Here is a 16710-nt window from a genome sequence, read left to right as displayed (position 1 = left end):
GCTCTAGACACGTTTGGTAATTGTCAAATACCAGTTTTCTAACTTGCTCACTTGGCGTATCCCAATATATGCATAAAATAACAAACCTGTTATAATGTTGGTTCAATTGGTCATCGAAGTTGCAAGAGAATAATGAAAGAAAAAAAAACACCCTTGTTGCAGTACGTTGTGTGCTTTCAGATCGATACTAAACGGATTCAGATGAATTGTTGATTTTGTTTTAGTGAGAAATTACCTCTTTACAACACGTTATTTCAGAGGGGCGTTTCTCACAATGTTATTATATTATCAACAGCTCTCCATTGCCCGTTACCAATTCAGTTTTGTTTTAAAGGCAGTGGAGACACTTTTGGTAATTACTCAAAGTAATTATTAGCATAAAACCTTACTTGGGAACGAGTAATGGGGAGAGGTTGGTAAGATAAAACATTGTGAGAAACGGCTCCCTCTGAAGTGGAGTAGTTTTCGAGAAAGAAGTAATTCTCCACGAATTTGATTTCGAGACCTCAAGTTTAGAATTTGAGGTCTCGAAATCAAGCATCTGAAAGCACACAACTTCGTGTGACATGGGTGTTTTTTCTTTCATTATTATCTCGCAACTCCGACGACCATTCGAGCTCAAATTTTCACAGGTTTGTTATTTTATGCATATGTTGAGATACACCAAGTGAGAAGACTGGTCTTTGACAATTACCAATAGTGTCCACTGGCTTTAAGTAGGCCTAATTACATAGTGTCCAGTGCCGTTAAAAGAGGGTTGTATCCCACCGGAAAAAATGTCGTGACCACCTGGCTCACAGACTTCATTCACATATCTCGAAGAAGATACTAGTCCTTGAGTGTGAATATTATTATTTGATAACTCGGGCGCTCAATTATTGCACAAAACGCAACCAATTCAAATCAGTTTTTGTAACAATTCGGGCAAAAATACTGCACAATAATAAGAAATTGAACGGTACCTATATAAATGACAAGTCCAACAGTCACTAATAAATAATGATAAAAACAGATGTATTACATGAGGCGAAATATTCACAGCGAAAATCTACAAAATAAATGCTCTCCCTTCGTCTGGCCTTCTTTCCTCATTCCCAACGGAACAAACACCCGACATAAATGTTCCATGTTCTTATCAGAATTGTTCCTTAAGTTCCATTTGTCCAGTGTATGGAAAGTTACCTCGAGTTACGTGTGGGTCAAACACGGCGTGACTTAACTTCAGCTTAGGTCGAGTTGGTACTTAGTCCGACTAGGAGGCACTGACGAGTGTAGTCAGCGCATCGACTGGTGGTCGGCTGCCGCGGCTGCTGCTGCAGCCGCGGCCGCCTCCTGGCTCATTAACTGGGAGATACTCTTAACATTATGCTCTTTCTTCCATTTCATTCGCCTGTTCTGGAACCAGATTTTGATTTGGCGTTCGGTAAGACCGAGCGCATGAGCAATCTCGATGCGACGCCGTCTTGTGAGGTAGCGGTTGAAATGGAATTCCTTTTCAAGCTCGAGTGTCTGGTACCGCGTGTACGCTGTGCGTGATCGTTTACTGGGCTCAAGACCATTCGTCTGGTTACCTGGAGAAAAACAAAATGATAATGAACATGAATTAAGTTTTAAGGATTATTTGGCTCCATATCGATGTCATTCTCAATTGGAAATGACCTGTAAAAACACACACTAATCTGAATCGGGGTACCATTGGTACGCCAGTTGTACTTAAATGAAGAACGAGGTATAGTGGGACTTCTCTAAATCTGGTTAGACACACAATATTTTGTTTACTTGATGTATATTTTCGGTTGGTGTCCCCATACTGTGATATCTCTTACATTGCTGCCCATAGCTCTGCTGTCTCCAGTCCGGTGCCTTTCTTCACCCAAAAAAAAACACCGCTTTTATTATGATGTTTGGTGACGAAAAACCAGCTAAATATTGCACAACGAGCAGATAATCTGGCATTTTGTTTTGCGCATGGCTTTTCAAAATGCTGATAAATATAAAGAAACTTTTACTTTTGACATTTGAGTTGTGTGATTGTCAGATTGTTCCGGTTATGGGGGCGAGGGGGTGGGGGGCTTTTTACTTGATGCTATACATCACCAATCGATCCATCACCAAATGTAACATTAAATGCAGTGGTATTTACAATTGACAATTGCCATAGAGGCATTGACATTTATTTTAAAATGAATTAATTTATAGTCGATTAACTTTTAGCGAGGAGAGGTTTTTCACCACCAGAAAAAGATAAACTGACCACACGAATGCGACAAATTCGGCTGTTAGTGTTGTAGTTTAATTCAACTTGTTTCTTTCCTTAAAGGTTAATTTCGTGACCAATTTTCTCATAATAATATCATGATCCCTTCAAAAATTAATTTGTGTTTGTTTTATTAAACATTATTTTGGCAGATGTTTCCGTGCAATGCCTTTAATGAAGTTTATAACTTGTTCAAATCCATCCAATTTAATGTTTTAATATGGGTAAACACTTGACATATTTAGCAAAACATTGTGAGCCAATCAACATGGCAACTTGTGTGAAGTATTTCCCTTTTTTTTGTTTTTGCTTTAAATAATGACTTGACAATTGTCATTTTTTTACTCAGAATTTCACCGGACATGACGTGAGTAAGTTTCTCTGAGGAGTGCCAAACCTGACACCGCAAATTCCTCAAGGAGTGCCCCGAGAAAGTCAGCAATGGCCCCCATGAGCTCCCTCCCTACTAAAGCCATCGCATACCACTGCAATACAAGTTATGTGTAAGATTAAGTGTCCAAGTCAGACACAGGAAACCAAAGTTGAGAAATTAGGAAATCATAAGATCCGGTTTTAAGACGGTACCTTGAAGATTGGGAGAGGGGTAGACGTTCTCAGATTTGATTAGCAATGACAGGTACTGTCCAATAAATTAATTGTCTGGCAGTAACTGCAGGACAAACTTTGTATTTGAGGTTTAACCAAGTTACTGTCTGTGAAATTAATTGAGCTTTATACATGTTGGTTATATAATGTTCTTTTCTTCCACAACATTATTTAAAACCGTAACAAGTGAAGAGGATTCGTTTAGTCGTTTTTTCACAGATGCAAAACTCTTTCAAAACCCACTTTAATTAGTAACATTACTAGTTTGTATAGGTTTTTTTTTTTTTTTTTTTTTTTTTTTTTTTTTTTACTGCGCCCTGAACACTCAGGGTGGATATTTTGTTGTTAAAAATATATTTAATATAAATGGGGACATCGCACTTTTGTATAAATATTATTGTATACAGGTACCATAACTCACGTACGGACACAATTGAAGCAAACAAAAGCCTTTGAAACTAGGTGACATAAAACATTATTACCGTTTGACAAATAACTGTTTTCACGGTTAATTATGCGTGAAAATTTCACTTCAACAGTTACAAAATAATAAATTAAATAGTTGATCCTCACGATTAAACCGATTGTCCACCTCGTCAGCTATAATTAATCATTGGTAATTATTGGATGTCATGCTTTTATGTTTATCTAGAGAATAGAGCTAAGCGATTCACTTGCCCATTATTGCCCATAATTTGTATCACATCTAAAATAATTTCAGAATGATTTATATATTTGTATATAGTTTGTTTAATTGGTTCCTCTACGTAAAAAAAAAACCACAATTAATCAACATACCAACATTGCCAATACACCCATTATTGTATAACAAGGCTCGAATGGGTTGACAAATTCAGATAAGTTGTACTGCACTTTTTCATATATAAATTGTTTGTGTTTATTAGGGAGAGAAAATAAAGAAACAAAAACAAACATTAGAGTTTGAAAAGATGACAACTCTGTAATAAAAAAGAGAGGAAAAAAAACATCAAACAGACAGACAAATCAACTATGTGGCATCACACAAATGACTTGTTCGAACAATCACAACCTTCAATACAAATAAAACGTAAAAAGTGAATTATGTTTAAAAGATCATTCGATCTAAAATAATTCCTTCTATGATGAAGTACAGACGTCTGAATAATAATATAAAACAGAAATTAACAATGCAAATCCTTTGGTGTGTACCTCCAAATTATCGTCATGTTTAAAACAAAATAATTATCATTGCATTTAAAGAATAGAGGTGAGCGTGAATCGTGACACCATTATCCCTAACCATCATTGTACTCTATGCACTCTGATGTATCCCCATCTACCTAAGTTAAACTCATCCATGGACGTGTCGATTGAACTTGTATATTTATCTAATTTGTGACTGGTGAAAATACATCCTGACTGTGATGTGAAGATGAGACCCCACCACTCTAACGGGTCGTGATTGCGCGTTGATAATGTTTACAGGAATCTGTCCCACGAAAACAAGGTTATAGTTTACACAATTCCTGAGGAACACTTACAGTCTCAGAGTGTGTGCTGTGGGTTGTGCATGCATGCTGATGCAATGATGTACACATTATCTCACTTAGGTGGTTGAGACAAAATGAGGCAAGTTTTCACCAAAATAAAAACATAACAACACTATCAAACAAGATCATAAATAATTGCTCCACGACGTTCAAGGCATTTCGATGAAAGGGATACTATCAACAGTATGAGAAATATTGTTAGATATTAGGAATGTTGAAGTGTACTCCGTTGTATACTATTCAATGAGTAAAATCAAATCATTAAAAATTTCATAAACACTGTGACAAATATTTATGTTTTGTATTGTAAAACGATCGTGTACCCTGCCGGGACTTCGGTTTCTTTGCGGTAATTTAAAAGACCATTGTCCGGTCTTAAAAAAATATATATTTTATTGACTTTGACAGAATTCCAGACAGGAATTTTCCTCGAGACAACAATCGATAAAGATATCACGAATAAACGAATACACCATAATTGATATTGCAACGTCAAATTGGCTTTCCAATAAAGATTGATATACAATCTTAGCCTTTTTTTTTTTTTTTTTTTTTTTTTTTCGGGGGGGGGGGGGTCCTTGATTAAAATTAGTTCCATGTTCGTGTATATTTTTACCGCGGCACACTACAACCAAGTTAAGATCAACTCAATCCTGATCTTAAAAGTGCATTTCCCCTGACAGCTTCGCCTTAGCTGTCCCGTCTACCAAGTTTGTTTATAAATCAACACACACTAATTCGAATCTCAAGACAAGAAGTAACCCCATCTTATTCCAGCAACGTTCAATCGAGAAAGTGCACCCAATGTAAAGAGTAAAGGAAATCATCACAAGACACCGTTGCAACAAGCAGAGGTGTCATATAAATAAATAAAGCTCTTACTAAATTAACATCGTGTGTTTCATGCAGAGTGGACGCTAACTACAACAAAACGAAGAGCTGGCCATGAAATTAGAAAATCTGGTAAACTTTGCCATTTGCTTGTACACAAAAACATATTGCTGTTTTTCCGTACTTCCTTTTCTCCGTTCTTTCCTCTGTCCGTAATTCCCAACAGTAACTTTGAAGCATTAACATAATATTAGAACCAAAGTCAACGACCAGAAAGAACGGAATGGGTGATGTTGTTGTGTCTTTCGAACTGATTATGTCCACGGAGAAATAATAATCGGTAACAGGAATACGCAAACTGAGAAGTGTGAATGTCAGTAACGCTTCCCTGTTTCAAATGATGTTTCCATAACGACTATACTCCAACTTGTTAAGGAAATAATTATACAATTAGTTAAAGGAATACGTTGCCTTGGATCGGTCGAGTTGGTCTTTGAAAAGCGTTCTGTAACCGTTTGTTATAAAATACATATGGTTAGAAAGATATTGTAAAAGTAGAATACAATGATCTACACAAATATGCCTCGAAATTGCGTGGATTTCTTTTTACATCGTCGACTAACACGGTCGGCCATTTATGGGAGTCAAAATGTTGACGGTGATTCCTAAAATAAAAACTTTCAATGGGCAAGTTTAACCCTTTCTTGTTTTTTACAGAATACATTTGTTTTGTCATGTGAAATATTCGGAGTATATAAGAGAAGTACATTATTTATTTATTTAAAAACTTTAGACATACACAATAGTTACAAGTTGTACAGGGGCTGTCAAGGTTAAAACAAAAGTATAAATCTGTCATCAAAAGATGTGTAAATCCAGACCCCTGCCAACGATAAAAATATAATTATACAATATAAAAAGGTGATTGCACTGAAACATTTTAGAATCACACAATATAAATCATTAAAACACAAGCAAAACCAGACTATTGAAAACAAAAAACTTCACCCACAACACAACACCGCAGCGATGAGAGGAAGGTACAACAATTGGAAATAAAAAAACATAGAATGGACTAAAATTCCTACATGATGAATGTGGACAAAATTATCAAGCTTCGAACGATCACCGATGCATCATCTTGACATGGCTTTTTGTTGACTACATTTCTTTTACAATCGTGATGATTACACAGCGCATCAACCATCACTGGAGTTACAAACTGGAAAGGCTTTGTATAAATAATTATTACGCCATTCATGAAAAACCTTTTCCAGTTATTTACTTGGTTGGGCTCTCTTTCTTTAGGATTGAAGTGCCAGCACAAAAGCCGTCCGGTTTGGTGCTAATTGCCTCCGTCTATACACGTGTTTAGAAATAGTCCACAACAGTTCTTGGCAATATTGTATGGAGGGAAGGTACAACACTGGAGGGGATATTCATCCGAATGATTGGGCTCCTGTATCATTCCTAGTTATTTATTTATTATTTGCTTTAACGCTATTATTAATGTTGTATACTTTGTGCACTTTTGATTTGTTACCTGTTCTATATTCTGATACTCTCATATGGAACTATTTTCCAAAAAGAATATGGAGTTAACGTCATATTGGATTGTATTGAGTTAAATTTAATTTAATTTAATTTAATTAAATTTATAAGCACACCATTTCATACATTTTCACTTGACCATGGATTTCAACCAGTTTTGAGCAATGTCAATAATGAATAACATTATTTTAAAAGGCTTGTTGCGTCATGTTGATAGACATAATTAACGACCCACAACATAATATTGTAAAGGATTTACCAAGTAAGTTTATCTGGTGGTTTGTAATATTATTTGACATTTTTTAAAGAATACATTATTGAAAAAAAGAGCTTGTCATGTGTGTTAGTTTAGGGAAATATCTGGTCACCATTCACCAGGCCAGTGGCCAAAACCACCGTATTGGGATACGTCTTTAAGGCCAACAGAGAAATACAAATAGCAGCTACCAGACGACACCCACAAAAACAATATAATGGCAAAAAAACATGACTTGATTTGCCTAACCCTGCTGGCATCGAAAATAAATTTATCTCGTCCGGAGACAGACCCATCTCACTATAACATACAATCTAAATTGCCTTGAAATGTGACCGTTTAAAAACAAGACAAAACATACACACACATATTACAGCTCAATTAAAAACGTTGGTTTAAAGAGGCGGCCATACATTCCTTATTATAGTTCATATTTAGAAGAGGTGAGTTTCATGCCAATACAATACAAAGGAAGAGCTTTCCTTAGCCGGGGATATTCCGGAGAAAAGGTCATATCTATAAAAATCAAATAGTTTTAGGCAATAACTAAAATTTGAATTACCAAAAAATTATCTATTGCTCTTTGATTGCCTTGTATTGTCAGTTAGTTTAGATTGTATACATAATTAATAGCATATTTTTTTTAGGGATGACAATTTTGAGCTTGATTTTGTGCAGCAGAGATTATCTGTCAATGCTTCAAAAATGTCATTAACTGGCTCAAGTGACTATTCATTTGATTAGCGTTTCGGTTAAAGGCAGTGGACACTATTGGTAATTACTCAAAATAATTATTAGCATAAAACCTTTATTGGTAACGAATGATGGAGAGAGGTTGATAGTATAATACATTGTGAGAAACGGCTCCCTCTGAAGTGATGTAGATTTCGAAAAAGAAGTAATTTTCCACGAATTTGAGACCTCAGATTTAGAATTTGAGGTCTCGAAATCAAGCATCTGAAGGCAAACAACTACGTGTGACAAGGGTGTTTTTTCTTTTCTTTCATTATTATCTCGCAACTTCGACCACCAATTGAGCTCACATTTCCACAGGTATTGCTAGTTTATGCATATGTTGAGATACACCTAGTGAGAAGTCTTTGACAATTACCAATAGTGTACAGTGTCTTTAATGTTACTGGTAGATTTATGTGTATCATTGATAACTAAGTAATTGTGTTAGGCCGAAACAAACAAAAATGGACCAATGAAATTTAATAATGAAATAGTCAAAGCGTCTACTAACGCTCACGATTTGGTTTTGCAATAGTTATTAATTTAAAAAGGAACCACAACAAATATATGTTGTCTAATAAAGGTAGCATTTGAATTATTCAATTATTTATTAGTTCTTATCATTTTGGGCCAAACTTTATCATTGTACTGTTGTAACATGTCAACTACTGTTGTAGCATGTCACGTTTGTCAGAATTGAATGGAAAACAGTGTCTTGCGAGTCAGCTCGTAAGTCACTATATAATTTGTTCATGAGGGCTTTCAGAGTAGTATGTGCAGGCTCTAGACTGAAGAATGCTGACTGTATAGGAGAATAGTTTCTGCCCCCCCCCCCCCAAAAAAAAAAAAAAAAGAAGATAGGTTTACAGATGGTTAAAATGGTTAAAATATAACAACAATGAAAAATCCTCTCGTAATTTGATTCAATATTTTTTTATTTTATTTTTTCCCTAACAAGAACAGTTTGGCAATTTGCCAGTATTGTACAAATGTATTTACCACGACGGCATGGTATCAGCTTGAAGGCAAGGATACGCTAAAACTAAACTGCGGTAATTTAAAAATGTAAGAGCATTTTGATATATCATTGAAAATCTGGAGCGGTATGGCCACGCAGGACGAGTAATCTCTTTTTTTTTTTTTTTTTTTTTTTTTTTTGCAGAAACGTTTCTCTACTTGTAAGTTTTTTTTTTTTTTTTTTTTAAGGAAAATGTTTTTCAAAATTTTGCACATTATCAACAGCTGCAGTGTTTCCTAACTTTTCATAATCATTAACTTTTGGAGTAGGCCTTATTACCAAAGGTACACCCTCCCTTTCAAACGCAAACTTCATTTTCATTTCAGATTTACGGTGATTCAATAGAGTAATAGGCAACATTTCCACACACACCACACACACAACAAGATGCACGTCTCTTGAGGATGCACGAGGTATACGTAATCCATTACACACGATCGCTTCTCTGATACTACGGGCATTGTGTTCTAAGTGTGATGTGTAGTCGTAAACGCCAGCGGGGCCTGCGTGTCTCTCGACCCGGTGACCTCGCGCTGGCAGTCCGCTAAAGATGTTTATACCCCCGCACTGCTCTGTGCACACATCATCATCGTGCTAAGGGATGGCTGCCCAATTTTAACGAAGTTGGCAATTAAACGGTTGATTATGTGTCATTTATTACGTCGGATGGGTTAGTGGGTATGTATTTTCAAGGATTAATGAGCTATTTATCTGAATAATGTTCCGCTGTATGATGAAACGAGGTTTGAATTTGACTAATAAATGCGAGTGAAGTGGAATGCAATCGTTATAGTCTTGAACGTATGAATACCTTTCTGTGCAGCGGGTCATTGGGTATTGTGTACTAAAATACAACAGTGGCCTTTGATATGAATAGTTAGCTTTGGTAGTGTGGTATAAATGCACCCCCCACCCCCCGTCATTTTGGGGGTTGTGACTAGATGATAGTATACACATATCGTATAATCTGATCTTATCTTTACATGTGCAAATTATACACTGCTATAATACTGAACAATTCAGCTAATGTAAGTTTAATTATTGTACAGGTTCAACTTATTGAAATCAAAATAATGTATTGAGATTCATAAATGAAAAATTGAACACGTTCATAAAAGTTCATTACAGGCGACCACGGAAGTCTGAAGGCCCACTCATGACATGCCGCGTAAAGCAGGTGATTTGGTGATTTTGTTTTCTTCTAAAACAAACGTCTAGTTTGAAATTGAGACAACAAAAATGGATTCAGGTATTTCAATGATATCCAACACCACATAATTCTAACGATACATGTGATTCATGCTACATTTTACTTCGTGCGTGTATATTAAAGGCACTATAGGTAATTGTTAAAGATTGGCCTTCAGAGTTTGTGTATATCAACATATGCATACAATAACAAACCTGTGACAGTTTAAGCACAATCGGTCGTCGAAGTTGCGAGCTAATAATGAAAGAAAAAAACACCCTTGTCACACGAAGCCGTGTGATTTTAGATGTTTGATTTCGAGACCTCAAAATCTAACTATATTATGAGGTCTCGAAATCAAATTCGTGGAAAATTGCTTCCTTCTCGAAAACTACATTACTTTAGAGGGAGTCTTTCTCACAATGTTTTACAAACAGCTCCCCATTACTCGTTGCCAAGGAAGGTTTTATGCTAATAATTGTTTTTGAGTAATTTATTTACCAAAAGTGTCCACTGCCTTAAAGTGTTATTGCTACAATTTTGATTGAGGGATTCTCTTAGTCAGAAACTTCACTTCGAAAATATGTTTCTAAAAAAGTAAAGTTTGCACGAGTAATCTCTGACAAACAAGACTTTATATTGACCAGGATGACAATACACAGATGTACCATAGTCTGACTGCCACGGGCAGATATGAATATTCATTTAACAACATATGACCGTTACATTGTAATAGACCCAGGACAGTAAATTAAAGGTGGCTGTGTATACAATATACAAATAATGAATTGAATATACGATTTCAAACACGAACAATGTAAACATATGGAGTTCATAATTCATAATTATTATATTTATATTAAAGGCACTGGACACTATTAATAATTACTCAAAATAATTATTAGCATGAAACCTGAATTGGTAACGAGTAATGGAGAGCTGTTAATAATATAAAATAGTGTGAGAAACAGCTCCCTCTGAAGTAGCGTATAGTTTTTGAGAAAGAAATAATGTCTCACTAAAATATTTGAATTTGATTTCGATACCTCATTATTGGATTTTGAGTTCTCGAAATCAAGCATCTGAAAGCACACGAGTTGTGCAAAAAGGTTTTTTTCTGCCATTATTATCTCACAACTTTGACGACCAATTGAGCTCAAATTTTCACAGGTTTGTTATTTTATGCATATGCTGAGATACATCAGGTGTCCAGTGTCTTGAAGTGAACCTTCGAGTTGTTCTGCCTGGAGCGGGGTTTGAAAATCGTGTTCATTGTCCAATTCGAAGCGGTAAACAAAAGAAAGAACTATCCGCCATATGACTCAAAATAGGGCTAACATTAAAATCCTGGAGTTTAGAATAAACTGAGTGTATTCGGAAATTTGATAAAACCATTGACTTCATCACTGGTTAACAAATTGGGCAAAACAAAAACAATAACTTATTTGTATCAATACACATAATGTCGTTTACTCTAAAACAATATCATTATTAATTTGTGTAATCTGCTGATAAGACATGATAAATGATCCACCGTGTTTTATAAAGGATGCATGCTTTCTACATAAAGTATTCAGCTATTATTTTATAATCAAATCAGATTTTAAAATCAGCTGTCTCAATTCAAACGCCATATGGAGCAAACTCAAGTGCATTGAATCGAAATTACAATAACAATAACATCATAATAATAACAATAATAATTAATTTCATCATCATCATCATAGTTTATTATTGAGATTAGTTGTAAAGTCACAATCAAGCTGCTGTTACGCATGGCTTACTGTATTGGCTAAACGGATACGTTAAAGCCGACCTACGACCTGAAGTCCTTTGACAAATAGCAGCTGATTCCTCAAAACCTTTTGTATTTAATTGGTATTAGATTTGTTGTGTCATCACTAATGTGAGCCCCCCCCCCCCCCTCTCCTTGAACGATAAAAAGGTGAACCCTATGGTCCAGTTCATGGAGAACATTCATAAATTGATATTGCGAGTAAACGAATTCCAAGCCATATTAAACCGTCAGTTTTTTTCTTCTCCAGCCTAATATATAGACTCTTAAAGGCAGTGGACACTATTGGTAATTATCCAACTAATTGTTAGCATAAAAACTTACTTGGTACCGAGTAATGGGGAGAGGTTGATGGTATAAAACATTGTGAGGAACAGCTCCCTCTGAAGTAACGTAGTTTTCAAGAAAGAAGTAATTTTACCAAGCATCTGAAGCACAACAACTTCGTGGGACAAGGGTGTTTTTTCTTACATTATCTCGCAACTTTTACGTCAATTGAGCTCAAATTTGCACAGGTTTGTTATTTTGCGCATATGTTGAGATACACCAAGTGAGAAGACTGGTCTTTGACAATTACCAACAGTATTCAGTGTCTTTAAGGGATCGGCAACCCGATTCTGAACGTGTATGACGTTTCTCCCCCCCCCCCCCCCTATCTCTCATCTGTTAAAGCTTCAATTACAAAGTCTGTCTTATAACTGAAGTTTCTTGGGATTTGCCATCTAAAAAGTGTAAGCCTCCTTTTTGAGATAATATCACAGTGACTAATACTAGTCTTATTAATGAAATATTTTATACATCGAAATTATTCATACAAATAACTCTTGAGAGTCGGACCGTTGGCCATGGGTTTGACCATCACGGTAATACCTCAGAGTCAGAGAAGTGAGTGCACTTTGAGAAAGGTTATGTGCCGTAGTATTGTTGGCTTTGTGGTAAAGTTACATAAAAAGCTCTGTCACCTGTTTTAGGCACATGCAGGTGCAAGTTACGTTGTGTATTGACATAGTATCTGATTAACGGGCGAAATAATAAAAATCAAAGTTTATGGGGGTTTTGTCATTATGGTATACAACAAGATTTGTATTTGCATTGAGGAATATATTATTTTGGTTGTATCTTTATACACCGATGTGTATAAGCACTGTATACTCGGTACTTTCCACAGCTCTGTGAAACAAAATCACAGGCATCTCTCAAGTGGGATTTCATTACATCTATTATAAAACATGGGATTCGAACTTCCTCTATCTACCAGGCAATATCGGTAGTCTAGTTGGTAAGACACTGCTCTAGAATCACAGGGGTCGTGGGTTCGAATCCCACCCGAGTAATATGCATGTGATGTTCACAGGATTCGGGAAAGCACTGAGTATACAGTGCTATTAAACATCGCTGTATATGGGTAAAAACCAATTTTAATATTTATTTAAATCGTTGCGGTTCTCGCCGTATGCAGGATTCCAACTGCCTCTAGCTACCGGGCTTTCTCGGTAGTTTGTAATACGTATGCTATATATTTGCAAAGGTCGTGGGTTCGAATCCCACCGAGTTATATGCCTGGTTTTTGTTGTTGTCTCCGGAACTCGGAAAAAAAATATTGAGTACAGTGCTTACACACATCGGTGTTAGGGTAACGGCTAAATAACATGTGTTGTAATTGTCATTATAATTATTCTGCAGAGCATCTAACAATTATGATGTGAACATGTAAACAAGCCAATTTAAAGTCTTTGGAACTTATGTCGTGTATTTTGTGATATTTTTAATAAACCTAATTGAATTAATAAACGAATGAATTGAATGAATGAATTAAGAAAAAATAATTATCTAAAAACACGAGACAAAAAATTTACATAAAATGCGTGGCACCGGAAACTTTATTTTAATATTTATATAATTGTTTGTTTTTCAAAATATTTTGCTCAAAGGCATTTGTTTTAAATACCTTTCATGTTATGCAAGACAACTGTTGCTGCTGTCTAATATTTTGTTTAATGTATACATTTATTTGGATTGCCAAAGGCAATGGGCGCCATGCAAAGTTTAAAGGTATCGCATGGATTTCATTATTTTCATTATTTATTGATTTATATGTGTAATATTTGTTTGTAGTGAAGTTATTTCCCCATTTATACCGCATGAATTGCGGTCAACTCACTTTCAATTTGGTGCCTTAAGTTCATGCACGACAACTCGAAAATGTCCATCAATGTCGAGGTTTGATTGTTAAACAACATATATTGCCGAATACTTTTTAGGAATGTTGTCAAACAAAAAACAAAATTACAGAAAATGTTGTCTGTGAAATTTCTTCTTTACAATTATATTAACATACATGGCTAACCTGTACGTCTTCGTTTCCAACTATTTGTGAAAGTAAGGAATGTTTTCTCATGAGACAAAACCTACCACAAACCAATTTGTTATTATTTGAGTTGCGCCATTGTCTTTAAAACTTGCTGTTACAGAATACATAATATGCCTATCAGTGAAGTCATGCTTCGGTGGTTTGTATCCAATGCTCTGGTTACGCACATGTTTCTCACAACAATGGAATCAGACAAAAGCAAACATTTAAATTACAATTAACTAAAGGGGCTGTATTGATGCAAATTAGAGGATTTTAGCCAAATTGAAGTTGATATAATTCAATGAATAGCTGGAGTATTTGCCTGCGATGATGTGTCGTATACATAATGATTTGGTACGTGGGTTGATTTATGAAGAGAAACCTAACAGGCATTGTTAAGCCACTCGTTATAATTATTGTGATTACCCCCCTCCCATTTATGTTAGTAGGGACAACATTATCTTCGTTTGTTTCTCCAAAAGATTAATCATTAAATTAAATCAAATTATTTTTGCTTTAATAATTCCACAATGGCTGAATCTGAGCTACAATTTTGAATGTGCAATAAAGAGCAGGTATAGCATACAAACGACTCGTCAATATAAATAGGTTGATGCTACATTTTCTTGTCGACCATCTATTAATTAAATTTCAGTGGTAACGAAACAAAACAAAAAAAATGATGGGAAAACAAAAGATGTATCAAGTAAATCCCATATTAGCAAGACATATCCCTAGAGGTTTAGATAAATGGTTTGTGACTAACTAAGAATGGGTTCAGTTCTGCTTGACGTGACATCAGCAAACGAACAAAATACAGGAAAACAAGTTTGCAAAAAGAAACAGGAAAATGTTTATAAAGTTTAATTTAACAATGTTTAAAGGGTCTATGTAACTTTTGTAGGACAAAAACACACAATGTCCACAGATTTACACTAAACTTACACAGTTTGAAGATAATGATAGTATAAAGCTTCCCTGAAAATATTACGTGCTGAGGTGCTGTAGTTTTTTGGGGGAAATGAGTAAAACAATGAAAATAATTTTCGTCTTATGAGACGAAAATTATTTTAAACATTTACAACCGTATTTTCATGACATTGTTTTACTCATTTCTCAAAAACTACAGCACCTCAGTAAGTAATATTTGAAGGCAAGCTTTCCACTATCATTATCTTCAAACACTGTAAGTTTTTGTAAATCTATGGACATTTTGAAAAGGTACCCAAATCCTAAAAAAAAAAAAAAAAAAAAAGGTAAAACGTCCATATTTTAGCAAGGACACAGACAGGGTGAACACAGGTTATGACCAGCGGTATTGGCCATCAACCATGTTCAAACTCTTGTCCAAATTAGTTTGCAACTAATCATTTTGGTCAGGCTTGACTTTGTATAAATTGTTTCGAGCTTAATGCGAATATTTGAAAGTTTAAGATAATATTAGACTTACCTGCTGTGTTGGAATGAATTCGTCTCATCCATGGGTATATCTGCTCAGGTTGTCGGGCTGTCTGTGCACCCTTCATCGCTGACTTGACACAATCTCCGCTCATACTTTGACTCGTCATCTTCACGCAGGAGACCCCGGACGCAGCGGCTGCGGCCCCCGAAGCCGCCGTCTGATGTTGGTTCTGACACCGGTTGTAAGCCGACGTGGTGGTAGCCGTTACACCGGATACGGGCGAGCTCTGAGGGTGGGTTAGGGGCACGGTTGGCTCCATGGACGGGGTTCGATCCATGTGGTAGAAACTCCCGTCCAACTGCGTCCCGTAGTTGTAACTGTAGTTAACAGGGGTACTGTTGGCCGGGTAATGGGGTGCCTGATGGGTGTAACCCTGCACAGCCACAGCGGAAGGGTAATCCGACCCATGGTGGAAATCGCCTGACGCGGTCGTCGACAACGAGTGTGCGAAATAAGAGCTCATCTGTCTTGTAGCTAGGGCTATACCTCTTTGATTTGTGACCCTTGTGGATATTAGTGGCTTGACTGCTGCCGTGGTAAGAGCTGCTCTGGCTGTCTAGCTGTCCCGATCAACTCAAGCACCGACTGCTAGATGATGAATGGAGCACACCACGACTTACCTCAACGTAGGTCAGCACCAACTACCAAATACGGAAGAGAAACACAGTAAACCACGTGATTAAGGCAACCAATCATCTAAACAAACAGTTTCCCCTTCACCTAAAAGGTGACTGATGACGTGGGGGCTTTTGTTCGGTGACACACACTCAATGGAGATACAACCATAAAAAGAAATACTCATAAATAACTGTATGTAAAGTATACTTTGTCATACATGGATAATTTTCAGATTTTGAAGAACTCAAGTTGTGCACTGAGTATGGTGTATGAATGGAGGATAGATACAAACTCTATATCTATCTACATTCTATATGGTCACCGATATAAGAGTGTACGATGGGTACACTTGTCTTCTATTCGAAGTGTTGGAAAATACAATATTATTGTTTTATTTGAAATGCAACAACTCTTTTCTGTGATATTACCTGTAGGTGCCCAGTGAAAGTGCAATAATACATTTCTCATAAATAACTATTCGTCTCAACAATAACAGTACAAAATAAA

At 36.0% G+C, this 16710-nt stretch overlaps 1 protein-coding gene across 2 annotated transcripts in view; it reads right to left on the bottom strand.

The window, feature by feature from the left end:
* Positions 1–680: 680 nt before the first annotated feature.
* Positions 681–16710, bottom strand: part of LOC117288412 (homeobox protein Hox-A5-like) — a 36881-nt gene continuing 20851 nt past the window's right edge. For both annotated transcript variants that reach the window (XM_033769263.1, XM_033769262.1), the window contains exons 2-3: positions 15574–16226; positions 681–1571 (exon numbers count right to left, since the gene is read on the bottom strand). In XM_033769263.1, coding sequence (XP_033625154.1) covers positions 1276–1571; positions 15574–16048 — 771 coding nt within the window. In that variant the 5' untranslated portion in view covers positions 16049–16226 and the 3' untranslated portion in view covers positions 681–1275. The remainder of the gene's footprint in view (positions 1572–15573; positions 16227–16710) is intronic.

Source organism: Asterias rubens, chromosome 3 (assembly GCF_902459465.1).
Source record: "Asterias rubens chromosome 3, eAstRub1.3, whole genome shotgun sequence".
NCBI lineage: Eukaryota > Metazoa > Echinodermata > Asteroidea > Forcipulatida > Asteriidae > Asterias > Asterias rubens.
The sequence above is the reverse complement of the archived record's forward strand: the minus strand, read 5'-3'. Positions and strand labels throughout refer to the sequence as shown.